This window comes from Elephantulus edwardii, unplaced genomic scaffold (genome assembly GCF_000299155.1).
Source record: "Elephantulus edwardii isolate Elephantulus edwardi_28Jun2011 unplaced genomic scaffold, EleEdw1.0 scaffold00020, whole genome shotgun sequence".
Classification (NCBI taxonomy): Eukaryota; Metazoa; Chordata; class Mammalia; order Macroscelidea; family Macroscelididae; genus Elephantulus; species Elephantulus edwardii.
Window position 1 is genome coordinate 27532296 of NW_006399770.1, and position 12744 is coordinate 27545039.

The 12744-nt window shown below is 41.7% G+C and overlaps 1 protein-coding gene across 1 annotated transcript in view; it reads right to left on the reverse strand.

The window, feature by feature from the left end:
• HENMT1 (HEN1 methyltransferase homolog 1 (Arabidopsis)) overlaps nt 1–5003 on the reverse strand; it is an 18804-nt gene extending 13801 nt beyond the window's left edge. Inside the window, exons 1-2 of the mRNA XM_006882496.1 lie at nt 4983–5003; nt 4214–4339 (exon numbers count right to left, since the gene is read on the reverse strand). Coding sequence (XP_006882558.1) covers nt 4214–4339; nt 4983–5003 — 147 coding nt within the window. The remainder of the gene's footprint in view (nt 1–4213; nt 4340–4982) is intronic.
• Between the last annotated feature and the right edge of the window lie 7741 nt (nt 5004–12744).

A 12744-nucleotide genomic window follows, 5' to 3' on the forward strand; every position in this document is an offset into this window, starting at 1 on the left:
AAGCATAATGTCCTCCAGGGTCACCCACTTTGAATAATATTGCATGAATTCCTTGTTTTTCAATGCGGCGTAGTATTCCATTGTGAATATACCACAGCTTCTCTATCCATTCATTTGTTGATGGGCCCTTAGGTTGCTTCCAACTCTTTGCTATTGTAAACAAAGCTGTGATAAACATGGGTGTGCATATACACTTATGTATTTTTTTAAAAAAGCATTTGCACTGAAATCTATCTTTCTTTATATCGAATTCCATCTTGTGATCTCCAGCCTCATTTCTATTACCAAAGCCATATTTTCCAACTACCAGTTCTTTGTTTCCAATTTTTGCATTATAGTGACCAATTATTACTAATGCCTCTTGATTGCATGTATGATCAATTTCAAATTTCAGACTGCAAACATTGGTTGTTTCCAGCTGTTAAGTCAGAACTGACTCACAGCTGACCCTCTAGTGGGTTTTGTAGGCAGTTAACTGCACAGGAGGAGATTGCCCATCTTTCTCCTGTGGAATGACTGGTTAGTTAAGAATCGTGTGCCTTTGGGTTGGCAGTTCAACACTTTACCACTAAGTCACCAGAGCTCCCTGCAAAAGTTGGTTGTTGTTGCTGTTAGGTGCGATAAAGTACAACTCAGAGCAACCTATGAAGAGCCAACTTGTCCCTGCTCTAACCTGTGCCATCCTCATCTGACACACTCAAGCTCATTGCTAAAGTCACAATGTCAACTCATCTCATGTGGGTGTGAGGGAGGGGGGATCTTCCTGTCCTTCACTGACCTCTTCCATCTTTCCAAGCATTATGTATACCTTTCTAAGGAAAAGATTCACCTAGTAACACATCCAATGTATGAAAAATGAAGCTTTGCCATCTTTGCCTCCAAGGAGCATTCTTGCTGCACTTTCCCCAGACATATATGTTTGTTCTCCTGAAAATCTATGAGATATTCAGCACTCTTCTCCAGCACCACAACTCAAAGACATCAAGTCTTCTTCTTCTGTCATCCTTAATCATTGTCCAGTGCTCTGATGTATAGCAGGTGATTGAGAAGACTGTGGCCTGAATCAAGCACACCTTAGTCCTCAAAATGAAATCATTGCTCTTCAGCATTTTGAAGAGGAGTCTGACAGCAGACTTGCCCAATGTAGTATGTCTCCTGATTTCCTGACTGCTGCTACCAAGGAAATTGACTGCTGATCCAAGGAAGATAAAATCATTGACAGCTTCAATCCTTTCTCCATCATCATGCCGATTGTTGGTCCTGTGGTGAGGGTCTGTTTTCTTGATTATGAGATGTAATCCATATCAAAGGCTGTAATCCTAGGTCCTCTGCAGTGAGCATTTTATATCCTCCCCAATTTCAGCAAGCAAAGCTGTGGCATCTGCATAACACAGGTTGTTGAGTCTTCCTCCAATCCTGATGCCACATTCTTGGGGTAAGTCTTCAATGTCTTAATCTTTGGTTTTAGTGTTGGATGTGTACAGTTGTAGTAATAGGACTTTTTGGTATGCATATAGATAGTATCCCTTCACTCATAGCACTGTCATTTAGAATGGATCTTAAAATACTTTTTTGACAATGAATGCCACACCACTCCTCTTTAATGCGTCATTTCTGGCACAAAATGGCACATATCTGACTCAAAATGGCAAAATTAATCTATCTCAGCTCAGTAAGGCCTGGGATGCCAATATTTTTGTTCCGTTTCATTTTTGACAACTTCCAATTTTCCTAGATTCATACTTCTTACATTCCATGCTTCAATTAATGGATGTTTCAAGCTGTTTCTCCTCCAGTTGAATTTTGCCCTATCAGCAAATGAAGGTCCTTCACTGGGTGAAAGCTTTACTCCTATCCATGTCATTATTGAAGACTTTATTTTAGGAAGGCAGTTCTTCCCAGTCACATTTTGAAAACCTTCCAATCTGAGTGGCTTATCTTTTAAATTAGTAGGCCACCAGAACTCCCTTATAATTAATCAATTATAAAATGTGTATGAATGACTGAATGAAACCAAAATAAAACTTTCATTCAAATAAAAAATGAAACAAAAAATTCAACTTCACTGTTATATAGATTTTGTGTTGGAAATATTGCTGATGATGGATCATGGCTAACAGCAGAGAATACCAGAATGATGCTTCTTTGTGTTTTACTGACTATCCAAAGACATTCTTCTCTGTGCATTACAATAAATTGTGGATAACCTTGAGGATGAAAATTCCTGAACACTTAATTGTGCTCATGTAAAAGCTAGACATAGATCAAAAAGTAGTTGTCGTTTGAACAGAAAAAAGGAATACTGCATGGTTTACAATTAAGAAAGGTGTGCCTCAGGGATGTATCCTTTCTCCACACCTATTCAATATGTACGCTGATAAAATTTTTTGAGAGGCTGGACTATATGAAAAGGAATGTAGCATCAAGATTGGAGGAAGATTTATCCACAACCTGCATTATGCAGATGCCACAATCTTGCTTGCTAAAAGTAAAAGGACTTGGAACACTAGCTGCAGACATCTCAACAAGAAAACAAAACAATCACATTTTGTTTGAATAAATAGTTAGCATGGTGGTAGCAGCAGTTAAGAAATCAAAAGACGTTTTGCATGGCGAAAGCTGGGAGTCAAAGACTTCTTTAAAGTGCCAAAGAACATTATTTTCAAGATTAAGGTTTGCCCAATCTAATCATGGCACTTTTCAATCACTTCCTCTGCACCCAAAAGTTAGACAATAAATAAGGAAGACCAAAGAAGAATTGATGCCTTTGAATTGACATGTTGGGAAAAAGAGTATTTAATTTCTCATGGACTTCCAAGAAAACAAATTAAATCTGTCTTTGGAGGAAGTGCAACCAGGATGCAGCAAAGACAGTGAAACTTCGTCTCAAGTATTTTGAGCAAGTTCTGAAAAGGAAGCAAGTCCTTGGAAAAACACATTATGCTGAGACTGTTAGAGGGTGAGAGAAAAAGAGGAATACCCTCAACAAGATGGATTAAAATTAAAAACAACAAATAAATAACAAGATAGATTGGCACAGTGACTGTAACAATGGGCTTGAGCTTGGCAGAAATCATGAGGATGGTTAAGTATAGGGCAAGGTTCTGAACTGTTCTTTATAGGTTACAATGAGTTAGAGTGGCCTGGAGGGCACCTAACCACAAGCCTGGGATTATACTCACATTTGGAAATGGGCTGTCTTTGTTATGGTAATGAGACAGGGTTAGTATAGCTCATATCTGAGTTAATCTACTGTGGGATAAGAAGCAAGCAGGGATTCAAGAAAAGAGATACTAAGCCACATGAAGATAATTCAAGTGCAAAAGCTCAAAATGGACAAGGACCTTCCTTCAACACCAGAGAGAAACCCTTCTCCCTAGCACCATCCCCCTGAATCCAGATTTCTAACCATTGGCAACCCAAAGATAGGCAGTTCAAATTCACTAGCTAATCCTCAAGAGAAAAGATGAGCAAGCTTCCCCTGTGCAATTAACCACCTCCAAAAATCCACTGCAGGCTTAGCTATGGGTCAATTCTAACTTTGGGTACAAAACCACCACAACAAACTGTGAGAAAAGATATTTTTTGTTAAAGTTATCCAATTGTGGTATTTCTATTACAGCCACACTAGATAACCAAGATGTTATCAATTAAGGTCACAATGGAGCAAGGGTAGGTTCTAATTCTATCTTAATGATGTCTTTTATAGGGGAAGAAGCACAGCATGCAAAAATAAAGCTATAGCCAAAGGAAAATCTGGGGCTACTAGCAGGTCAGGGAGCTCTATACCTAGTAGGTAAGGAGTTGTACTGTCAACCCCAAAACAAGTGGTTTGAATCCACCAGCTTCGCCTTGGGAGAAAGAAAGGCAAGTTCCTCCCATGTGATTTATAGCCTCTGAAAACCTGCTGGAGGGTCAGGTCTGAGTTGATTCTGACTTGACAGCAATAAGTTTGGCTAGCAAACAGGCAATTCAAACAGATCTTCCCTAAAAACTTTCGAGAGTGTGTGGCCCGGCTTACTCTTGATTAGGATTTCTAGCTTTCAAAACTGTAAGACAATAGATTTCTGTTCTTATAACCAACGTTTATAGTATACTGTTACAGCTGCCCTAGGAAACAAATACAGCATGTGATGTCTAATCTACAACATAAATTTCCTTCACATTTGAAACATTTCATTAAACAGACAAAAGTTCAGGAAGTAAAATATACCTTCTTGGGTTCATGCTGAACTACTAAATCTTTAACAAACTGGTAGCGCTGTCTGTATAAAGGAGGACTAAACTTAATCACTGCATTGGGAGAGTCTTCAAAATTCTCATCAACCATGCTTTTACACTGAAAGTATACAAACAAAAAGAAATAAAGAAAGCAGTTATAATGTATACAGTTCTTCAGGAATTAAAATAAGAAATCAGCGGCTTGGTCTCCACACTTTGGAGACCAACTTGACCCTCCATCACCTTGCTACCATATAAATGAGTTACCAATTGATAACACTTCAGCTTCTCCACAGTTCAACTACACTTTGCCTAAGTCTCCTCTCACACCTTTTAATAAATGAGACTCTGGCATTATGCTTATGGCTTAGTTCCAGGTGATGAGAAAATCACTAAGGGATGTATTCAATAAAACAATCAGAAAACCTCTTAGCCACATGGACTCTAGTGGAGTAGATGGGCAGACTTCTCCCCTAAAGAGTTACAGCCTCTGAACCTGCAGTTTCACAAGATCCTCAAGGGACCCATCTGTCCACTAATACTGAATTTTTAAAGTGCATTTTGCTACTTATGCAGTAATCGCTGCTAAAAAAATCCTTAATTCTTGATACACAGCAAATGTGGCTATTTCATCTATGTTTGTCCTTGTTTAGCTAAACAGAACATCAAGAAATGCTAGGATTTTGCTTGGAATTACCAGGTATAAGGATCACAGGCTAACTCTGTGAGAGTCATAAAAGCAGTAAGAACTATGGTATTACCTCTATGCTGTTTTCACCCATTAGGAAGTAAATCACGTTGGAAACAAAACCACAGGTATCCTCTAAGCTCTGTAATAGTAGAGAATACTTTTATATAATAGACTGTATTTCCTCCACTGTAAATACAAAATATTAGGTTTCATAAAGCAGGGAAGACCCCGAAGAAAAGAAATGGCTGCCTAGGCGAGAATTCAACTTTCTCTCTCTGTACATATTAAGTCTCTTTTCTATTGCATACTTTAGAGAGCTTAGAGTCTGGTGGCCTGGTGCTAAGGAGCTGAGCTGCTGCAATTTCAAAGACTTGTGGTTCGAAGACACCATCTTGCTTCCTGAAAGCTGGCCAGTCTCTTATGTGATTAACTGCTTCTGAAAACCCGCTGAAGGCTCAGCTATGGGTCCGTTGCGACTAGATGGTGCATAACAACAGAGGCCTACAGGTAAAAAGAGTTGTGCTGACAACCCAAAAGTACAGGGTTCAAATCAACCAGCTGCTCCGGGGGGGGGGGGTGTTAATCTCCTTTCTTGCAATTTATTGCCTCTGAAAGCCTGCTGGAGTTATGGGTCGGTTCTGTCTCCAAGGTAAACAACAACCTCGCGTACTATGGGAGCCCTGGTGGCCTAGACTAGACTGCTAACTCAAAGGGATTCTCCTTCTGGCGATTCGAATCCCCCTGAAGTTCCGTGGGAGAAAGACAATCCCCTCTTGTGCAATTTATTGCCTCCTGAAGTCCGGCTGGAGAGTCAGTTTTAACTCAACGGCAATGAATTGGAATTTTGTATGGCAAACTATTTTTTTTTTTGCTACATCACCAAAAACTAGAATCCAGCCTGAAGGTTGGGCAGCCACAGGTCTTCAAAGACTCTCTAGCTCGTATTATGAAATATTTGAGCCAACAGTAAGATATTTAATAAGCATCAGTCGTCGTATCATTTACCTTTCAGTAAGCAGCACGTGCAAGCAGAAAAGTGCAGAGCAGACAGGGCCTGACTATGATCCGCGCAGGCGCAGCCCCTGGAGGTGCGCCGATACATTTAACTGGGAGCTGCAGGCGGCAGGGCGCACGCGCGGCCGCGCTCCGCGACGTTACTCCCCGCCCGCCGCCGGGCCGGGACCGCCCCCTCGCTGCGTGCGCCCGCGCAGTCGCTCGTGGCTGCTCAGTGGGCTCTGCTTGTTTCAGTTGGTCACCGCTTTTGAGGTGTCAGTTTTGCTTTAGATAACGGCCAGTATATGGCTTACGCACCGAAGCCATTTTCTAGGTCTTCGTCTGAATCGGCGGGAACTGCAGGTCCGCGTGTGGACGCGAAGCATCGATGGGGAGACGCAACTGTTGGGCGGAGGCGGCACTGGCGGCTCGTGGCAGCCTACATGAGAACGATTCTGGCTGGTAGAGCCTCAAGGCGGGGCGACCAGCTTAGCGCGAGCTGGCCTGCAGCTAGGGGTCAAGTCAACCCCTTTGACCCCCGCCATGGCAATCTCCAAGGCCTGAGGGCCGGGTACAGTGCTTTAGTTGGAAAAAAAAAATGTTTCAAAAGCCCTGGTTATTTCCTCATATCGGGCCCTCCTTCCCCTAGCGGACTCAACTTGGCCAGGTTTATATCAAAAGGTGGAAGGGAGTGCATCTGCTTTTTTTGGTTAATATCTTTTTATTCATGCCTTAAGACTAAAATGGCACTCTGGTGGCTTAGTGGTTAAGGAATTGCGGTCCCAATCCAAAGATACACGGTTAGAATCTGCCAGTTGTCCTGAAGAAGAACAATGGGCAGTCTTTTCCCACAGGCGATGAACTGCCTCTGAAAATCTGCTGGAGGGTCACTATGGGTTTGTTCCAACTCGATGACACACAACTCAAAAACAAGGCTTAAAACATTCTATGCTTTATAGTGCCTCTGAGAGCCCGTTGGAGGGTTAGCTACGGGTCAGTTCCAACTCAAAGGCACACGGCAACAGTTGAAATAGATTGTTAATATGCCATAAATAGTGTGTGCCGTGGAGTCGGAACCGACCCATAGCTGACCCGCCAGTGGGTTTTCAGAAGCAATAAATCTAATGGGAGGAGACTGTCTTTATCCTACAGAGTATCTGATGGATTCGAGCAACGTGCCTTTCGGATTGCAGTGCAGTTTCTTAACCATTAGCCTACCAGAACTCTCTAATATGTTGATAATAAACTAATATGCCATTGTTGTTGAGTACTGGAGAGTAGAAACCGACCCTTAGGTGACCCTCCATCGGGTTAATCAATCACACCGGAGAAGACTGCCCATCCTTCTCCCGTGGAGCAGCTGGCGGCCTTGAATTGCTTGCCTTTGGTATTGCAGCAGCACAGCTTCTTGCCACTGGGCCACCAGAACTCCCTAATATGTCAATAGTAATAATTCACAATATCAAACACTTTCCTACTATTAGAGCTAATGTGGTCTAGTCAGTGGCATTTGGAATCTACCAATAGCTCCATAGGTGGAAGATGCTCCCATGCTGTTTACAGTCTCTGAAAAGCCGCTGGAGGATCAGGTATTAGTTGGTTCAGACTCCAAAGGCAATGCCTTTGAGTTTTGTGATGGCCTACTCCATACCTATTCACTCTGTATGCTTAGCAAATTATCTGAGAAGTTGGACTATAAAGAGTGTGGCATCAGGACTGGAGGGAAACTCATCAATAACCTGCGTTGTAAAGACACAACTTTGCTTGCTGAAAATAAGACGTACTTGAAGCACTTGTTGCAGAGGATCAAGGAATGCAGCCTTCAGTATGGATTGCTTCTCAATGTCAAGTAAACAAAGATTCTTACCTCTGGACTTATAGGCAGTGTCATGATTTATGGAAAGGAGATTGAAACTGTCAGCAGTTTCATCTTGCTAGGATCCACAATTAACACCGTTGGTACCAGCTGTCAGGAAATAAAGAGATGCATTGCACTGGGAAAAGCTGCAGTTAGAGACCTCTCCAAATTATGGAGGAATACGGATGTCAGTTTGAGGAATAAGGTGCATCTGATTCATATCACAGTCTTTTTAATCACATGCTATACGCCTGAGAGAGCTAGACAGTGTGTAAGGAGGACAGAAAAATATTGATGCCTTTGAGCTGTGGTGTTGGAGAAGAGGACTGAACATCCCATGGATGGCCAAGAGAACAAACAGATATGTCTTGGAGAAGTTGCAGCCGGAGTGCACTTTGGAGGAAGGAATGATGAGACTTCGCCTCACATACGTCGGGTATGTTGCTGAAGGGACTATTCCTTGGAGAGGGACATCATGCTTGGAATGGTGGAGGGGCAGCAGGTGGGTTGACACAGTGACTGCAGCAGTGGACTTTAGTGTATAGAGATTGTGAGGATGGTACAGGATAGAACAGCTTTAGATCTTTTGTTCATAGGGTCACTATGAGTAGTACTTGACAGCTTCTAACAACAACAGTCCGTACCCCAAAGGTTATACATCTGGCAGTTTAAATATGCCAGCTGGTCCACAAAAAGATGAACAATGTCCCATGAGATTTACAGCCTGAGAAAACCTGTGGGGAGTTCAGGGGTCTCAGCTATGAGTTAATTCTGGCTGGACAGAAGTGAGTGAGTTTAACAGCATAGCACAAAGATAAATGACACTTCTGTTTTGGATATTGAGGGGTCTATGACCTCACCACAAGAAAAGTTTGTACATCACTAAGGATTTCAGGTGCTGTTTTAGCACAGTGTGTACCTATTTACTTGGGGAAATAGCATTTTTAAGACCCTCCCAAGAAACTTACTCCTTTTCTCCCTCCTTATTGCTAATGAGTGGAAATTGACTCATAGATAACCTTCCATTTGGGTTTTGCAGGTTATAAATCACACAGGAGTAGACAATTACCCTTATTTCTCCTATAAAGCCCCTTGTGGATTCAAATTTCCAGAGAATGGTGGCCTTTAGGTTAGCATTGCAGCTCCCTACCAGGGTAGGCCACCAAAGCTCCCTTAGTCTCTGCTACAGAATATAAACAAACAGAACCTTTTAAAGTTGTTAATGCTCAGTTCCTTAATTTCTTTCTTTTGCTTTGGCTTCTCAGTGCTCTAGTGCAGTATTATGAGTCTCTTCTGACATTCTTCTTGGTCTTCCTCCTTTGGCCTTTGCTCATTTGTATTCAAGATCTCAAATCTGTTCCTGAAATAGTTTCAAAATTTGAGTGGGATAGACTTAAGGTCAAATTTTGGTTCCTGTGGATGTAATTTAACCTCTTTAGCTTCAGCTGAAACTTGCATGTGAGTAGTTTGTGGTCTGTTCCACAATGAGCACCCAGCTTAGTTTTCACAGCTGTTATCAAGCTTCTCCAGCGATTCTGCCCACAGATGTAGTCGATCTGATTCCCATGCGTACCATCAAGTGAAATCTATGTGTATAGTCTGCATTTATGTTTCTTATAAGTATATGCAATGAGTAGGTCATTGATTGTACAGAATTCTATCATTCTGTCTCCAGCATAATTTCTGTCACTGAGTCCATGTTTTCTGACTACTGATTTGTATGCCAGTGATGTGTCCTATCTCCATTTTTCAAGCTATATGAGGAACAGATCATCTGAGAGGCTGGGCTCTATGAGGAGGATTGTGGCATCAGGACTGGAGGAAGACTCATCAACAACCTAAGTTATGGAGATGACACAACCTTGTCTGCTGAAACTGAGGAGGACCTGAAGCAACTGCTGCAGAAAGTCGAGGACTGTAGCCTTAAATATGGACTGAAGCTCAGCATCAAGAAAACAAAGATTCTCACCACTGGGCTGATTGGCAGCATCATGATAGATGGTGAAGAGTTTGAGATTTGTTAACAGCTTTAGTTTGCTTGACTGTACAATCAACATCTTTGGTAACAGCAGTGAGGAAATTAAAAGACAAATTGCATTGGGAAAATCTGCTGTCGGGTACATCTCTAGAGTACAGAAGAGCAATTATGTCAGTCTGGAGACTAAGATGTGCCTGATCCAGGCCATGGTTTTCACAATCACTTGCTATGTATGCATCAGAGAGCTGGACAATGACAAGGGATGATAGAAGGAGAATTGATGCATTTGAGCTGTGGTGCTGGAGAAGAGTATTGTATATACCATGGACTGATAAGAGAGCAGATTCATCCTAGAGAAGGTGAAACCAGGCTGATCTTTGGAGGCAAGGATTCTGAATCTCCATCTGACATACTTTGGGCATGTTGTAAGGAGGGACCAGTCCTTGGAGAGGGATCTATTGCTTGGGAGAGTGGAGGTACAGCACAAGAGAGGAAGACCTTTGATGAGATGAATTGACTTAGTGACTGGGGTAATGGGGGTAAATGTGTCCGAGACAATAAGGTAGGCTCAGGATAGAGCAGGATTCAGAGCTGTTGTACATAGGGTCACTATAAGTTGCCGGGGAATTAAGAGCACATAATAACAATGCTCGGTAGGGAGCTTTGGCTGCCAAGTGATAAGAAAACTGCACTGCAATCTCAAAGGCATGCAGATCAGATTCACTAGCTGATTCAGAAAAGGATGGACAATCTCCTCCCATGAGATTTACTGCCTCTGAAAATCCCCCAGAGGGTCAGTTATGGGTCCATTCCAGCTTGATGGTATACAAAAATGATCTATAAAGGATTCCTAGATTCTTACCATCTATAGGTGTTTTTTCCCCTCACCTGGCTTGTTTGTGAATGAATTCCTCACATCCAGAGCCCTTCCAAATTTTACTTATTTCAGATCTCATCATTCAGCTGGTCTCAAGTCTCAGAGCCTAAAAATTATCCTTGGTTCTATCCATTTCCACCCCACATTTGGACAATGACCAAATTTTTACCTCTTCAAGCTGTTCTTAGCATCTGTCTCTTCTCACAGCCAACACTTCAGCTTAGCTCTTGTCATTTTATTTTCTCATCATACCTCTTCCAATCTTTCCCTGCCATATGGTAAGTGGGACAGAGTAATCATGTTAGTCTTCCAGAATGAGTTTATAAATTGGCCTTAAACCTTTATTACACTCTAGCCTTTGTATCCTTTCTCCATAAATATTTAATCTGTATGCTGATCAAATAATTTGAGAAGGTGGACTTTATGAAGAAGAATGTAGCATCAGGATAGAAGAGTCACAACAGCCTGTTTTATGAAGATGACACAACCTTGCAAGCTGAAAGTGAGGAGGACTTGAAGCTTTTGCTGAAGATGATGGAAGGCTGCAGCCTTCATATGTAATCAATATGGATTGCATCTCAACATCAACAAGACAAAAATCTTCACCACTGGACTGATAAGCAACATCGTGACAGTTGGAGAAAAGATTGAAATTGTCAGTAATTTCATCTTACCTGAATCCACAGGCAACACTGTTGGTATTAGCTAGCAGTCAGGAGATCAGAAGATGTATTGCTTTGGACAAGTCCACTGTTAGGGACCTCTCCAAAGTATGGAGGAGCAATGATGTTAGTGTGAAAACTAAGGTGTGCCTGATTTAGGCCCTGGTCTTTTCAATCACTTGCTATGCATCTGAGAGCTGGACAGTTAATAAGGATGACAGAAAAAGAACTAATGCCTTTGAGTTGTGGTATTGGAGAAGAGTACTGAATATTTTTTGATCGCCAAAAAAACAAACAGATATGTCTTGAAGAACATGCAGCGAGAACACTCCTTGGAGGCAAGGATGGCAAAACTTCATCTCACATTCTTTAGACATGTTGCTAGGAGAGGCTATTCCTTGGAAAGTGGTATCATGCTTGGAACAGTGGAAATTCAGCAAAAGGAGGGCAGACTCTCAAAGAGATGGATTGACACAATGACTGTAGCAATGATCTCAAGTGTGTCAGAGATGATGAGGATGGCACAGGATAGAACAGAGTTCAGTTCTGTTCATAGAATTGCTACAAGTTGTATGCAACTTGAAGGCATCCAACAACCATTAAACCTTTGGAAGTGTCCTTATCCTCTGAATGTCTGTGTTTTCACTTGAGAATTCAGTCAGATTTCCAATTCAATGAACATGCATAGAACACCTGTTATGGACCAAGTATTGCTCAGCAAATACTAGATAGATGTAGCTCCTTTACTCATTGATCTTACAGCTCAGCAGATATCGGTACATCTCTAGGTGTAAATATGTAAAAGTGATCAAAAGTGTAGGTCCCTGTATTGCCTGAGCAGCTGGTAGAGTACCATTTGGTAATTGATGAATGACTCATAATGACAATGGTTATACTAATGATAGAAATTCTGTCTAGCTAGGTCAGAAAAAGTATTTTCATAACAAATTCTTAGGCTTTCTCAAAAGACAGTGATAAATATATGGAAGGGAGGGAGATTCTATACTAATTTTCTTGTATTTCTAGATTTTTTTTTTATTTGTGTGTACCGTCAAATCAGATCTGACTGGTACGGGAGCAGATGGCCCCTCCTTCCCCGGCAGAACATCTGGTGGATTCGAACGGTGTGCCTCTGGGATTACAGTGCAGCTTCTTGCCACTAGGCCACCAGAGCTCCCCTTATTTCTAGATTTTTATGTAGATTCATTTTCATTATCAATGCCTGGCATATATGAAAATATATTTAAGCAAACAAGCTTTATAGATAGCATATTTTTTTTAAGAAACCAAAATCTCAAATGCATTGCCATCAAGTCAGACTGGCCAATAGCTGACCCTTCATCAGCTTTTCAGAGGCTATAAATCACACAGGAAGAGATTGCTCCTCTTTGCCCTGTGAAGCTGCTAGTGGATTTGAACCACCTGCCTTTGGGGTGACTCACTACGTCATCAGAGCTTCCTAGG